Source organism: Pyxicephalus adspersus, chromosome 8 (genome assembly GCF_032062135.1).
Source record: "Pyxicephalus adspersus chromosome 8, UCB_Pads_2.0, whole genome shotgun sequence".
In the NCBI taxonomy this organism is placed as follows: Eukaryota; Metazoa; Chordata; class Amphibia; order Anura; family Pyxicephalidae; genus Pyxicephalus; species Pyxicephalus adspersus.
The window spans coordinates 58574772-58591825 of record NC_092865.1 but is presented as its reverse complement, the minus strand read 5'-3'; the positions used below and the strand labels follow the sequence as shown (position 1 = coordinate 58591825).

The window sequence follows — 17054 nt, the reverse complement described above, 5'->3', positions numbered from 1 at the left end:
TCTGTTTTAGATATTGGCATACATTGAACAAGTTACAGATGTTTTTGTGGTTGCCTATGCAATTTTTTTAATTGCTTATTTAGCAAATTTACATGGGTCTGTTTCTGTCATATTGTGTTCACATAACGCATAAGTTCCTTTAAAGAAGAACATGCATTAAGAAACCAAAATCCCAAATTTTTTGTCTTGGCTCCTGTTTTCTTTCTGGGGCTCCTTGTTGTGTTTCATGCCTCCATCTCTTTCTCTGGGTTTTTTTGTGACGTCTTCCAAAATTGCACTGCACATGTGCGAGATTGGATGACATGTCTTCCTCCCAATGTAAAAAATCAAATATCATGTCCATGCATGAGATCCAACACTTGCTTTTTTACATTTGAGGAAAGCCCCTGATGGTGCAGTCACTGATCTCAGTCATACTCAGAAGGAGCAGCTTCCTAGGATATGTAACGGAAGTATCCCTGGAGACTGCAAGTTTCTCCTTCTGTCTTCACCAAAACAATAGAAAAAGTTAAAGAAAGAAAAAAGTTAAAAAAAGGTAATCAAAATAAATTTAAAATAATTCAGAGAATAATAGGGAGCACAGAGAGAACAAAGAAAGTGGTTCGAGGCTCAAAAGTATTGTGTCACACTATGAATGTATTAATACATCTTAACTTCATACATAACAAAGTCATAAAAACACATAATTCACAAACATATAATTGTTAGTATGTTGTATTTCTCTTGCCTAGTTCTGGTAAAAGGAATCACAGAAGTAGGAACATTGGTTCAGGTTCACAAAACATATTATGTTTGTCTTGCCTAGTTCTGTTCTAAATCACAGAAATAGGATAGTTCACCAGACATAATATTGCTAGCGTAAACATTAAACAGCAGAGAATATGTATGGGAAACAGGAAAAAGTGATAAGACCGTGTTTTCCGTATAAGTCCCCGACGCGTTTCGCCCAGATTAGGCTTTCTCAGGGGGATCTGACTTTATACGATTTATGGTAGGTAGTAGGAAGGTCGGGTCTTAAATAGTGTATTCAAGACAGGTAGTTCCTAAGGTAGTGCTGATACACAGCAAACAATGATTAAGGAATATATAGTGTTGCTGCATGGTCAGGTGCNNAAAAAAAAAAAAAAAAAAGCAAAGCTAAATTAAAAATAAAATTCTTCTTTACGTACAAGAGATAAGCGAGCCTTTTACATAATGATGAGTTTTTGATGATAGGTTACTTTTAAGCCTCAGTGACATCAAAATGACACTTAAATGTGGTGTGAATGGCCACAGCATTGCCTGCAGTCACCAACACTCCAGCCCCTGCCATGCTTTGTTCATTTTAAATTGGACAAATTATAGAATAAAAGGTATACTTTTTATTTACAGTAAACATCTTTTCTTTAATCTTTCATCAAAATTTAAAAAACACATGTTTTATTTTGTTTATGTCTTTTTTGTCAATAGTATATAACATTTAATAAACAATATTGCCAGACAAGCTTAGTTTGCCCTACAAAAAAACTATTACTCCTATTTTATATATATATATATATATATATATATATATATATATATATATATATACAGCTTTGGTGCTCATTGTACTTTCCGACTACACAACAATAATCTAGGGGCAATGTGTGTCCACATTTGGGGTTAAGGTTTACTTAGGCAAGGTGTATCTCAGACATCTGCTTTAACATTTTAGGGATCCCTACTTGGTCCTTTTCTACATCATAGCAGAAATACATTTTATTTGGGATATGTCTGCTTTTTAAAATACCTTGCATACTTTTTTTTTTTGAAAAATAAAGTCTATATATTGAGCTAACTTAAAATGAACATCAATTGGGCTTTAATGTGTATTGAATAATTTAAAGACATATAATAAAAATATAACAGCCTGTAATATAGATTTCTATGGACGTTTAAAGAGTATATGGTGGCATTACCTTACAGGAACATTTTAGGAACATTTTACAGGTGATCAGTAGAATGATGCCTACTTTGCGTTACTTCCAAACAGTCATTACAGTCCAAACGTGAAACAGCTGAGAGGTCAAAAGGCATATTGAGCACATTGAGCTATGCCGTCTCTCCAAGGAGCCACAAATGGTACCTTGCCTCTTGATTATACTTCTCTAAAATCTAAGCCAACTAAATACTGAAAATCTATCCTAACTCTTTAAGACTTGGCAGCGTACAACTATTTTTCGTCTTGTCTGTCCATAGTATTATCTGACCATTGTAAAGGATGGATGTGAAACAGATGCTGAAAATGTTTTTAACTAAACCAAAAACATTCTGTTTTTGCTCTGTCAGATGAGTGCTTGAGAAAATAACAATCCTTTGTTTCATCAGTAATTAGGTCTTTCTTCTGATGGACACCAGTAATATGTATGTGTTTGGCTTGTCTCTAAAATAGCATGTAATTTAGCATTCTGCTGAAGCAAGAACGGGAAATGTACAGTTTAAACATCTAGTAATGCTTCTCAATTATTCCCGTAATGACACTGTCAGATGGCAAATTAAAGGAGAAGATGTGAGAAGGTAATTCTCCCTGTTCATTAATACCCACCAGTGCCAGCCAGCTTTGCTCTGGAAGCATTTAGACCTGCCAACCATCTGTGTGACAGTTATTGTTGTAGAACAGAAATAAAGAGTTTACTTGAAAACAAAACCATATACAGTCTTATTCTTTATTATGAAGATCATTTTGTAAAGTTGTGGTATCCTAAACTGCCACATACAAGAGAATAGCGCTTATACAACTAAAGAGTAGGCACCAAACGGTACCTGCAAACACCAACATCAAAATCTTTATCGATCGATTGTAGAAATGTTTGTGCATGGAGCCAATAAATGTGGTTCTTCAAGATGCACTCTTCTGCTAATGCATAATATATATACCAAGAGAGTTCGGAAAAGAGAAGGTGCTTCATAAGCTGAAGAAGATAACTGCTACTCTCTACAAATTACTAAATCAAAGAATTCTGTGACCTCTTCACCAAGAATCATTACAATTTGGCTTTCTTCAGTACAAAAGTACAACAACCCAAAATTGCCCCTTGACAATACCTGTTGGAGGGTTGGTGTAAAATATGCCATTGAGAAATATTAGGAAACCTATACAGAAAAAAAAAAATTGTAAAAAGTCAGTCCTACTTATTATAAATCAGTGACCAATGAAACCTGTAACAAGATTACTAAATTCCTGTAACAGAATGAGAGTAATTGTTTTCATTAACATAATGTGGCGTAATGGTGTAAATTGTTTCTATACGTCTTTTTTATAATGTAGATTACTACAATACTATATGCCTCCTTTTTGTTTATATTTTATGCTGTTTTCTACCTCCGATGGATTAAGTTCTGTATATGTTTGTTTTTATTGGTTGCTAATAAAAATAAATAAAAAAATAAAAAAAGAAGTCAATCCTAAATATTATAATAAAAAAATCAGCCCCTGAGGCGCTACATTTAGGGCAAGTGTCTAATATAGATAGGCCCATGTGAAAAGCTTTTAGGGGTTGACATAGCTTCTATGGAGAAGTAAAAGCAAAAATAAGCAGCTGGGAGGGTTTTCCAAGAATAACTCTGAATATTTGAGTAATGGAAATATTGGGAAAATGTTGCAACCCTACATTTTAAAGGACGAGGGCATACAAGATACTGCCATTCTCCCAAATTCCATAGGACTGTCTCTGGCTTACCTAAATTGAAGCATAAACCTATTTCAAATGATTTGGGGCTTTGAGGATCAGTCAGTTACGTGATGACATCATTTAGTTTCTACTTTTTGGTTATATTGCTAGGTTTATAATGAGTCAGATTTCTCTTAAAATGAAACTTCATTTTTTGCAATCGCACCTCCAGACTCGAGATTACAAACTAGAAGATTCCAGTGGACTTTAGTCAATGGGTCTACTAAGTAGATGGTTTGGATCTTTGCAGTTTGAATTAACTTAGTTGGTTATTTGGATTGTGTTATCCAGTGCTAGAATGGACTAATTTTCTCACTGAGATGCCACAGCTCTTATAGCTGCTGGAATTGGAATACCATGTCCTGCAAACACAGGGTTGAGCTTGGCAACAACGACAATAAAAGTTTTACCAGGAAATTTAAGGAGTGATAATTGTTTTAAAAAATAGTTAAAAATTTGCAAGAATGCTTACCTTTTTAAATGAAAGAAATGAATAGCTAACTTGTGCTATGGTAGCCCAGGTATGTCATAGAACAAAGTCTCTTTTTGGTTGCCCTATCTATCCTAAAAGACTTAGCAGATTCCCACCATATGTTCATTGTCCCTAGACATATCAAGTGAGCACATTATAATTCACACACATGCTTTGGAGTGCTGAAAGCTTTGATGAGCTCTGTGTATCATCTTTAGCATTTCAGATCTGCATCCTTTTGGGATTACAGTTCTATCCCTTGACATAAGTGGGTTATTAGTAATTGAGACTGAATGATGCAGGGGCCAAAATTCCTATCAGTTGACTGGTACTTGTTTTCTTCCATGTAGGCAATCATTTCTAATCCTTTCTAATTCAGCTTCTTATCTACATTCTGAATGACATGTGGATAACACATTTTGATTCTATATGTTGCTTGGGCTAAACTATGTTTAAATCAAAACAATTCTCTCCATTTTTACACTCCTTATGTAACTGTCCTTGGGATCTGGATTAGTTTCTCTCATATACGTTTGAGCCCCATCACATTATATCATTTATTTCTAAAGCCTCCGTAATATTCTTTGTAGTACTTTATACATTTGACCATGAAAAGGAAATGGAGCCCCTTGGACAAGTAAAATCAAAAGGTTTTTACCTTTCCCTATTCTATTAAAAATATACACTTAAAACATTGTTATCATGCTATCATGCAGCCACAACATCTAAAGACTGGTGAGTTTATAAATATTTTATATTATATATTTTACATATTATACATTTTCTTCTTGGTTTATGCAACAATAACATACTAAAAAGTCCAACTTATCCAGCATTGTCCTCTTCTCATCCATTTCTTTTCTGCAGTAGGTCCCTTTCTACTCCACCATCTTTGTCGTTGACATAATGGAAGCCAAGTGTCTGGTTCTTGTTGCCACAGCTCTGATAATTTGGTACAAGGAGAAAAATATTGCAGATTGTCATGGAAGATAAAAACTATCAGGTCCTGGGATATTTCACATAGGTATAGCAGAAGGTAGCAGGAAGGCAATGTGCGTGTCTCCTGTACCTTGGTGGGAATTGAGGAAGTGGAGGTAGTGAGGATGCATTTACAATAGTTTTTTGCTTCTCAAACTTTTTAACATAGGGGAACCCCTAAAATAACTTTCAGGTTTTCATCTGAACCCATACTATAAAAAATAAATTCACAGCTTACGGTACAAGAGCATGGTGATCAGTGGGAAGATTTACTCTTACATTGCTGGACATTTTGAAGAATGTCACCCTTAAAGAGAGCCAAAAAAAATCATTATTGTCACCTAAACTGACCTGAGAGGTGAAATTGGTAACCTCTGGAGGAACCTTAGGATTCCACAGAACCTTGGCTGAGAAACACTGCAAAAGAATGATAGAATTGACTGAATTGTAGTGACAAGTATGTATTAAAAACACAATTAGATAATGCCTGTGTGCTTTAATTCCATTTCTAGCTAGTCATATTATATTATTACCTAAGACTAAAACTAAAACTTTAACCTACTTCAAGCTAAATAAAGCTAATCCATACAGTTAGAAAGCTTGACTTGAATTGTATTAATCGTATTTATTCCTATTTATTAACAACAATGCATTCTTTAGCAGTTACCCAGCAGTCATATAAATGACTCTTACACCACATCCTTTAACTGGCTCTGAGCATGAACAATGTACACCATTGGCAGCTTTTCTTATTAGACAAAGCTAAATAAACTTTGGGCACGTTCGGTAAATATAATTAATGCACTGTGTACACTTTGCTCAGTCCGTGTTTTCTGAAGCAGCAGTTGCTTAGCAAAATTACCAAGTCAACAAAAATTCTAGCAGAGTTTATTATGAATTATCCTACTGCAGGGTGGAAGAATTTCCCTTAGATCCCGCAGAACACTCCAATTCAGAAACATGCCAAAGAGGTAATGGAGGGATTAATTCAACATTACGGGGAGGGCAGCAAATAAGTTACTGCACAGGATATCTTCATATTTATATTATAAATATTCTGAGGTGTATGCTAGTTAATATGATTATATGGTCCCATAAGGCATCCCATGAGTTATGGATATTGGGTACTTATGAGTTAGCTGTTCATGGATGGCAAAATATATAATATAAAACTCAGCAGAAAAAATGTACGTATTTATTAAATATAAATATAAAGTATATATATGTACAGTTAGATCCATAAATATTTGGACAGAGACAACTTTTTTCTAATTTTGGTTCTGTACATTACCACAATTATTTTAAATGAAACAACTTAGATGCAGTGGAACTGCAGACTTTCAGCTTTAATTCAGTGGATTGAACAAAAAAGATTGCATAAAAATGTGAGGAACTAAAGCCTTTTTTACACAATCACTTCATTTCAGGGGCTCAAAAGTAGTTGGACAAATTAAAAAGCTGAAAATAAAATGTTAATCTCTAATACTTGGTTGAAAACCCTTTGCTGGCAATGACAGCCTGTAGTCTTGAACTCATGGACATCACCAGATGCTGGGTTTACTCCTTTTTAATGTTCTGCCAGGCCTTTACTGCAGCGACTTTCAGTTGTTGTTTGTTTGTGGGCCTTTCTGTGCGAAGTTTAGTCTTCAACAAGTGAACTGCATGCTCAATTGGGTTCAGATCAGGTGACTGACTTGGCCATTGAAGACTATTCCACTTCTTTGCTTTACTAAATGCTGGGTTGCTTTGGCTGTATGTTTTGGGTCATTGTCCATCTGTATTATGAAAAGCCTCCCAGTCAATGTGACTGCATTTAGCTGGATTTGAGCAGACAGTATGTCTCTGAACACCTCAGAATTCATTCGGCTGCTTCTGTCCTGTGTCACATCATGGATAAACACTAGTGTCCCAGTGCCATGGCAGCCATGCACGCCCAATCCATCACACTGCCTCCGCCATGTTTTACAGATGATGTGCTATGCTTTGGATCATGAGCTGTTCCACGCTTCTCCATACTTTTTTCTTGCCATCATTCTGGTAAAGATTGATCTTGGTTTCATCTGTCCAAAGAATGTTTTTCCTAAAAGTGTGCTGTTTTTTTTTTTTTTTCTAGCAAAGTCTAATCTATCCGTTTTATTCTTGAGGCTTATGAGTGGCTTGCACCTTGCAGTGCACCCTCTGTATTCACTTTCATGCAGTCTTCTCTTTATGGTAGACTTGAATATCGATACGCCTACTTCCTGGAGAGAGTTGTTCACTTGGTTGGCTGTTGTGAAGGGGTTTCTCTTCACCATGGAAATGATTCTGCGATCATCCACCATTGTTGTCTTCCATGGACATCCAGGTCTTTTGGCATTGCTGGGTTCACCAGTGCTTTGTTTCTTTCTCATGATGTACCAAACTGTAGATTTTGCCACTCCTAATATTGTAGCAATTTCTCGGATGAGTTTTTTCTGTTTTTGCAGCTAAGGATGGCTTGTTTCACCTGCATGGAGAGCTCCTATGACCGCATGTTGTCTGTTCACAGCAAAATCTTCCACATACAAGCGACCCCCTCCCCCCCCAAATCAACTCCAGGCCTTTTATCTGCTTAATTCATAATGACAAAACAAAAGAATTGCCCACACCAGCCCATGAAATAGCCTTTGAGTCAATTGTCCAATTACTTTTGAGCCCCTGAAATCAAGTGATTGTGTAAAAAAAGGTTTTAGTTCTCACATTTGTATGCAATTCTTTTGATCAACCCACTGAATTAAAGCCGAAAGTCTGCAGTTCCACTGCATCGGAGTTGTTTCATTTAAAATTATTTGTGGTAATGTACAGAACCAAAATTAGAAAAAAGTTGTCTCTGTCCATTATTTATGGACCTAACTATATATATATATATATATATATATATATATATATATATATATATTTTATATATATATATATATATATATATATATATACAGAATCCCACATATCTGTAACCTCTAATCTATTTTTAAAATCGAACTACCTTGAAAATGGATGTATTCTGTAAAACGTTCAGTATTTATCAAGATTACTATAGTTTTTTTTTTTGTATAATATCTATCATGATTGTGCTTGTAACCATTATGCAGACCCTAAACTGTAATGTAAAAGTCAACTTTTACCCCCCCTCCCAAAAAAAAAACATAAGCCTAATATTTCATTAATTTTAACGTGTACTTTTGGCCTGACTCTTAGGGTTATATTTAACCAGCTTGGGCAGGATGTGGCAATATCACCAGTATTACATTTTTTTCTTCTGCTTTTATGTGTATTCACATTTACCACTTACACTGCCTTTTGAAGGTATTCGTTGCCCTCATTATTTGCCCTGATTTATTGCATTACAATCTGGAGTTAAAATGGATTTTTATGTCATTACATAACATTGAAGAAGTTGCAAAAATACACAGTGAAGATGGAAGTATCTGTCCACAGGATCACAGGTTTTATCGTCAGACAAAAGCAAGTTCCTAAAAAAAAAGATTAAAAAACGCAATGGAGTTGTGCAATGGAGACAATGGAGTTTGTCTAACATTAAGCAGTGGACAAAGCAAGTTTCTCTAATTAGATTGATTGAAGAAGACTGATATTTAACTTTTTGGCCATTATTGAAACACCCAGTATGGCAAAAACCTAAACTTCGCATTCCTTGGGAATACTATTCCTACAGTAAAGCATGGGGGTGGCAGCATCATGCTGTTGGGATGTTTTTTATTGGCAGGGGCAGAAAATCTGGTGAGGATTGAAGAAAATACCAATGGCACTAAATCCAGGGCAGATGATAAGGAAAGTATGTTTGCCAGGGATATGAGACTGGGACAAAGGGTAAACATCCAGCAGAACAATTACCCAAACAAACTACTAAAGCTACATACCAATATCCTGGTATGGCCTAGTCAAAGCCCAGACCTCAATCCAGTCGAGAATCTGTGTCATGACTTGAAATGTGTTCCTAGGTAATGCAATCCATTTACCTTGAAGGAGTTGAAGCAGATATGCCATGAGGAATGGTTGATTTCTAGTTGTTAGATGTGCTAAGCTAATCAAGACATACCCCAGGAGACTTGAAGCTGCAAAAGGTCTGCAAAGGCCTTTAAAATGGATTAACTTTAGGTGTTGGTGAAGACCTATAAGCACTTTTTGTTGTTTTTTCTTAAATATAGATTGAAACACAAAAATATATTTTGCTCCTTCAGTGAAGTGGGCATGTTGTGTAAATAAAACCATGCAAACCACCAAACGAAATGTAATTCCAGGTTGTAATGTAACAAAATAGGACAAACATCAAGTGGATGAATACTTTTTCAAGGCATTGTAAAAATTCAAAAAATGTATGTTGGCTTGCATTTAAAATACAGATAGATGTACTGAGAACCTTTTTAAGGATGTCTAGTTTCAAACAAAAGAAAATGGAAAAGTAATATTTAATTCCCACACGGCAATGCGTGAGCAATAATATGTATGACAAGATATTATCATCTAAAAATATACGTTTAATTCTAATGATGCGCTCTTCAGACATGGTGAGATGTTGATGCCTATCATGTTTTAATTTCTTCTCATATATACTGACAAAAACTAAAAGGATTCATGAAATTTAAATAACGTACATATTCGGATTTTCATATTTTACTTTGATGTCTTTCTTTTCTCTTAATTTAATGCAGCAACACAATTCCGATCGCCAAACAGCTGGCCTCTATTAAAGGTGGGTCTGATCCTCAAACAGATCATGTAACGTATGATACACGTTTAAAGCAACCTTTTAATGATAAAGTATTATTAACCTCTGATTCTACTTCTGATCACGCTAGTTTTTGGCTGTCTTGCTAATCAAATGGCTTCAGTATTTCAAGACTCAGTGGGCCTGATTTATTAAAGCTCTCCAAGGCTGGAGAGGACACACAGTAAAGCTGGGTGATCCAGCAAACCTGGATCAGAGCAAAAATGTAAAATCCAGATATTCCATTGACCAGCTGGCCAATTTAAAAGTCTTCCTTATTCCACAAAAAAATCCAACAACTATTTTTTATTGTCCAACAAAATGTAGTTCCATCTATCATCTTGATACAAAGGGATAAGTAGAGTTTTCCAGTTATATTCTACTTGAACCTAGGCAAGATAATAATTACTGAAATTCAAATTACTGAAATAACTCAAACCAACAAACTTATTAAAATGGACTGATATGGATACCCATCAAAATGCAAAGATATTTGTTTCAGTGGCATTATATGGCCTGGTCTAAAGTTACACTCTCCTTTTTTTTGTTCTTGGTGAAGAACCTGTGGATCAGGATACTAAGTAGAAATCAAAAATCAATTTTTGAGGTCTCCAGATTTTCGGATGTTCTGTGAATTCTATTAGGCTTAATTGGATATCACCAGTGTACTCCACTGCACATATATTCAAAATGTTCCATGCACGTAGAAAACTAGTAGATGGATATTTGGATCCTTTACTATTTCTTTCCAGGAAATTGACACTTAATGTAGGAACATGGCCTTCCTTCCCCCTTATTGATTACCAAATACGAAAGAATTGAATGGGAACAAGGAATCTGCACACAATAATCCCCTAAATCTAACCACAACTTATTCTGTAGTGTTAGAAGTAACAGCTGTTTAATTCCATTGAATATATAGACCTTTATGTTCTTCTACAATATTCTTGTTTAACAAAATGAATTAATAAATGAGATTACATAATACAAAAGCTTTTAATATCATTCCTGTTACCAAGTTCTTTTTGTTAAAGTCAACTTTCTGACAGATTTCATGAAATAATTATAGACTGAAGAAATCTAAAGAATAGCATGTTATCAGTCGACAGTTCCACTCAATCTCTAATGTCTCCCACCTAGCACTGGGAAAGGGCTCCGAGCTGGAGAAATCTGTGGCCACCATGGTGCTTGTTTATAATTCATATGCAGACAGCGACGGGAAGATAAGCAAGGCTGGTGCTAAAGATTTGCTGCATACACACTTCCAGAGCTTTATACAGGTAATATATTATTTAATTCCCATGTGTCAGTTGATATTAAATATAATATGTATGGGTTTTTTTCTGTTAAATCAATTCAATAGAGGCCCTCAAATTGATAAATTATGACTTTGCTAGCCACAGGCAGAAATTTAAGACCACTTCTTTGAGTATAAATCCAAGGAACAGACATAACCACCCTTGCAGTTGGGTTCCGCCACATTACATTGTTTAAATGCTTATTTTCATAAGGGTAACAATAAAACAAATTATATGTACCTCATCCCTAACCCCTGCAGAATTCTTTTACTTGCAGGACAAATACCCCGGAGGCTTTTTCCTTGGTTCCCTTTCAGTTTCTCTGATGTCGATATGTACAGTGCAAGATCTTGCTGTCATGCTTAGGGGGACAGGGCCACCAGCGAGTGCTATGGCTTGGACAAAAGTGGTGTGAGCCCTGAGAAAGGCCAAGCGCACAGTCTAAGTTCAGGGGCCAGTCTTCTCCAGAGTCTCTAGTGGTGAGGATGTTGCGCTGCTGGTTACCGCCAGGTTGCTGTCCTTGGGCACACCAGGGTGGGCAGGAAGATGTATGGAAGATGTATGGTGTGGTAGAAGAAATGTCAAGGGAGGCCAGGGGGAAAGCAGGGAGCAACCAAGAGAGGTCAGGTCACAAGCCAGGGGTCAAATATCAGGGATCCAGGAACAGACACCAGTGACACAGGGGCCATTGTAGACACAGGGAACACAGGTGACTCAGGAATATCCACAGACAGGAACACTGTCAAGATAATGGGCTGGAAACAACAGACTGGGCAACAAGGGGTTAAAGCAGAAGCGGGACAGAGGAAACACTAAATAACCAGCAGGTGTACAGGAACTAGCTCAACAGAACTAGGGGGCTCGGCACTAGTGGAGACACATTGCACGAACGCTGAGTGCTGTGTCTGAGCTAGCTAAATAGCCAGGAATGATTAAAAGGCTATTTACTGATTGGCCGGCGGGATGAGCAAAACGGATAAAACTTGAAAGAGCAGGCAAGCCCAGAGTCAGTACTGCCTGCATGTGCAGGAGAGATGCCTGTGCTATAGTGAGGAAGAGGTAAGTGTGACACTTGCATTGTACTGTAAGCGAGGACACTAACTGAGTATTTAAAGTGAACATGAATTTGCATTTTACAAGACTGGGTAATTGTAATATGTATATGTAATGTATATCTGTAAAAAAAATGTTAGTGTATAAATGTATAATGTCAGTTTTTTAAATATTTACTTATATCATAAATCTTACATCAGTAATATAAAAACACAATAATCACTTCGAAACAGCGGGTTCCCTGGCACTCCAGGTCAACAGCCTGAAGCAGACAGGTTACATGACCTGCAACAGCTGTGGGCACCGAGTTGTCATTCACCTTCACCAGAATCTCTGCTGACATCAGAGCCCCAGTGACTTGCAGCCATGGCCAGGGGACACATTATGTGCAATGGGAATCCTGTGGGACCAGCTGTGTCCAATGAAGCGGTATATTGAAACACTTCAGGTCAGCATTGTATGACTCCGATAGGACATTTTTATGATGAATCAGTTGCAAACTTTAACATTTAGGTCTACCCGACTCTTCAATAATGCTTTTTATCTAAATCTGACAAATTAACAATTAATGTTTCTATTGCTTTAAATATTAATGCCGTTTAGATCTGTAAATACAACCTATTGTGTCTTATTTTCTAAAACTGGGATTTACATTAAAAAGAAGCTTAGTGAATTTTTTATTTAGAAAATTGCTACAGCTGGAATAATAATTTGTTGGATAAAAATGTAATCATTCTGAACCCGAAACCATCCAAATTTTTAATCCATTTATGACACTATTATTTGATGGCACGCTGAAAATTGAGCCGTGCAGTCCGAGTTTTGTAGAACTATATATGAAACAGACACTTTGACAATAGGAAGTGTCATATATACATTATTAATCATGATTTGTAACCCTATAACCTCCAGCTGTCAATTTAATACAAGGAGACAATAGGGAGGACTAGAAGCGACAAAAGTTTTGGCAGCCCAGAAATTTACTTCTAATGTTCATGTAGATGCTTGGTTGATTGGGCAAAGTGTTGTCTATGCTTAGGCTTTGTACACATGTGAAATGATTCTCGCCCATTTGAACAATCTGGCTCATCTTGGGCGAGAATCCGGCATGTGTACAGCCATCGCTATATGTTGTTTATAGATCCATCCAGATGGTTCTAGAATGACCACCGGAGAACAGCAGCTGTACAAAACAATAGAGAAGAGTTGAGCGGAGTGCCGCTCACTCGTCCCCCCTCCATAGAACAGAACAGCGTTGTGTGTACAGAACTTGCTCGTTCAACTATCACTCTTTTGTCACTGCACACAATCATGAAAAATAATTTCCAGTGGCAAAAAATGAAAAGGGTATGCTGCCTTAGTCACCCCTAAACATTAATTGCTCTTCCTAAAGCTACATGCTGGTAAAGGCAGTCTGATGGGGTGGCATTATGCCATTTGTTTTGACTATGAGTGCAAGCACAGGAAAGACAGTGGAGTAAATCCAGATTTCTTATAATTGTTCTTCACCAGTTTCTTGCAAGGTCAAAGAATTGATAGTCATTGTTCCAGCCACCTGCTTCAGTTACCTTGCAACAATTGTAACAGCTATTGTTTTTAGTATTGTGTTCCTACAGGGGATTCTCAGTATACATCAGGATTGCTCTCCGGATATCCACTTGTATTTCGTTTTTGACACAATTTGAACATTTTGTGCTATTGAAATAAAAAATATTGCTATATTGCAATCCATGCATAATACCTGAGCTATTTACACCCTGTGGAAGTGAGTTTATGATAAGCCCTGCAGCATACTGAATTTTGCCTCCCAGCAAAGGTGACAATGCAAATCATATTGCGACAAGGGCACCTGTCAGGTGCATGTCAGCATAATACTAAACTGCAGCTCAAATTTTAGTAAATCCCTGTAGACAAAGTACAACAATGTAAGGAGAAACCTTTGAGCCTGTGTATTTAATAACAGACCTCTCCATTCCAACATGCCCACTGCGCCACTATGACTCATGTCATGTAGTTTCAAGTCAGTGCAAATTAAATTCATGTGAAACAAGAAACCCCTGTACATCAACCTTCATTTATATTTACAGCAGTAGATGCCGCGATGCAATACATCTACTGCCTCAATGAGTTACAAACTCAGCAACCATAAAAACATTAAATGGCCAAAAGGTTATAGACGTCTCTCTAAAATAATGAGTTCAGGTGTTTCCAGTAAATGGTATTTCCGCAAATAATGGTGATACAGCATGCAAAGACATTTTTGGATGTGCGCTTCTAACATGGGGCCTGTTTAATTAAAGCTCTCCAAACTGGAGACTATACACTATCATAGGTAAACCTGAGTGACCCAGCAAACCTGGAATAGATCTGGGCCAGGATTGGAAACATTTATTATTCAAGTAATAGCACATGATTTTTAGGAAATTCATTTTTTTAAATTCAAATTTTCTGTTCTAATATGATTGTGTCCAAAAGCCAAGTCCATAATGACATGGTTTTATGAGTTTGGGATTGATATGCTCAAGTAGCCTTTACAGAGCCTTCAAACCTTTTAAAAACATTTGGGATAACCTGGAATTCTATTTGCAAGTCATATTCTTGAGCATATATTTTTTAAATGTTTGAACAAAACAATTATTATCATTATTATTTCTTGGCCCTAACCATAATAAGGAAATAAATATATATATAAACCTTTATGCATTCCTTTTAAACATAGCAGTTGCTCTGTTTTCATTGCAGGGTCAAGATACTAAACCCAAGTACAAAGAATTAATGGAAGACTTGGAAAAAGACAGTGCGGGTCTTATTAACTTTGAAGACTTTATGGTGTTGCTGTTGAGTGTGTTGTTGATATCTGACCTCTTTATGGAAATTAGACAAACGAAGAACACCAAATAAATGATATGGCTCATATTAAGCCAGTGACATCATGGTGAAATCCTTGTGTATAATAATTTTTGATTCACGCCCCAAAATGATATGTTATCATAGTTGATAAACATCAATACTTGGAGTTGAGAAATTTAGGGCTTTATAAGCTTTATTTTTTAAGGGTATATGTTACAGTATGGACTCTGAATAAAGAATTCCTGAGAGTAAATTTGGGAGTATGGTTACCAGTTTATTTCACATGTGTCATATACCGTACTATAATTCTAGGTACTCCCTCAAGACTCCCTCAGGTATTCTTTTCCTGGGTTTCCAAGGCAGTGATTCTCAACCAGGGTTTTGTGGAACCCTAGGGTTCCTCCGGAGGTTGCTAGGGGTTTCTTGAGCAATGAGCAATTTGGGTAAGTTTAATCGGCACAATGATCTTTAAGACCTAAAAGTTATTTCCGAGGGTTCCTCATGTTCAATAAGTTAAAGCAGAATTAAACCCTCACAATAAAAAAAATGTGACCAGACAAGCTCTATATGCAAAAATACAACCTTACCTGTCTGATACACTCACCTGTCCTGGCTCTGTCGCAGGCACAGCCATCCTTGCCTGGTCCTCTTCTGGGTTCCCAACCTTTAGTTGGCTAGGACAGAATGAAGTCATTCTTTTGCATGCAGATGGAAACAGCCACAGGGGGTGCCCAGATACCTGACATACCCCAGCATCCTACACATAGTTTTAGAGATGCATGCATTAGCTATTTTAAACTTTTCAGAAATTGCATTAAACAATAAGTTCAAAAAGATTGCCATTTGCAAGTACTGGTGTTCAGAGGCAAGTTATTAGGCAGCAGTGCACCAAGTAGTAAATATACATGACCGCAGTCATGTACAGGAGGAAACCAAGTTTAAGTCTGTAGCCAGTCCATATAGTGACAATATTCAGATACTGACATTTCTTACAAGCTGGGGAGGAGCAGTGACCACACGCAAAGCTGAAGCCAATTATTTGTAACTTATCTTCAGTTGCACGGTAAGCAGAGGCATAGGAGCCCTTCCAGCCATGTATTAAATGCAATTGTTGAGTTTATTTAGTTACTTGAGAGCTATGTTGGTTGACAGTTGCTTGACAATTCACCTTTTCTTCTGTTTAAAAATCTATGCTACTTTTTTTTTTGAATTTCATGATTTTCCTGAGCCCCCTCATTGAATATACACCCAATAGCTGTCAGTTCTGGCATCTTACAGAAGGTATTTCTTAATGCCAAGGTGATTTATTCACTTCAAGCGAAAACAATGAAAGGAATCTGTGGGGAAGAAAGGTGAGAGAACTATACATTAGTCACCAAGATTCGTTATTTTGGAAGCATTTGCTGTCTTTTGCATTTGTCAGATAAGATTTAATTTTAAAGGCCAATTCCACCCAACAAATGTATTTTAGGTTTTGGCAGGTTTTAGTAATACAAATCATCTGGGTGCCTGATCATTTTTAAAGTGCACAACTAAAACTTTAGTTTCCCTTGGAATCATACCTAGCTGTTGATGAGGTAAACTTTGCTTTGGATTCAGATATCCATGACGTGAACAGATGTCTTATTTTGGTGGAGCAGATTATAATCCGAACTGAAGCAAGTTTAAGCAACACTAGTGTAGTTATAAAAAGGTTAAATATGGAACAGTGACGGGTTACTGGTGTTGTTCCACAAGGCTCAGTACTGTTTAGTTTTTTCTGTATGTCTCTGACTCAAAAAGTAATAAAGCCATTGGATCCACATGAACGCCAAAGAGCTGCCATTCTCATACGGTAAGATCATCAATGGCAGCTATACACTTCTTTACTACACATCTCTTGTTGAGCACCTGAGTATAGCATTCACATTATATGATGGTCATAAGTGACAAAAGAGTGCAAAAACATACATTAGGAAACTGTTATCCTTCTA

At 36.6% G+C, this 17054-nt stretch overlaps 1 protein-coding gene across 1 annotated transcript; it reads left to right on the top strand.

Annotated features, from left to right (window-relative positions):
- Window positions 1-6040: 6040 nt before the first annotated feature.
- On the top strand, window positions 6041-15344 carry SNTN (sentan, cilia apical structure protein). The gene is made up of 4 exons (XM_072419243.1): window positions 6041-6110; window positions 9825-9865; window positions 11021-11160; window positions 14974-15344. The coding sequence occupies exons 1-4, from the start codon at window positions 6100-6102 to the stop codon at window positions 15130-15132; spliced, it is 351 nt and encodes a 116-aa protein (XP_072275344.1). The 5' UTR covers window positions 6041-6099; the 3' UTR covers window positions 15133-15344.
- The last annotated feature ends 1710 nt before the right edge of the window (window positions 15345-17054 follow it).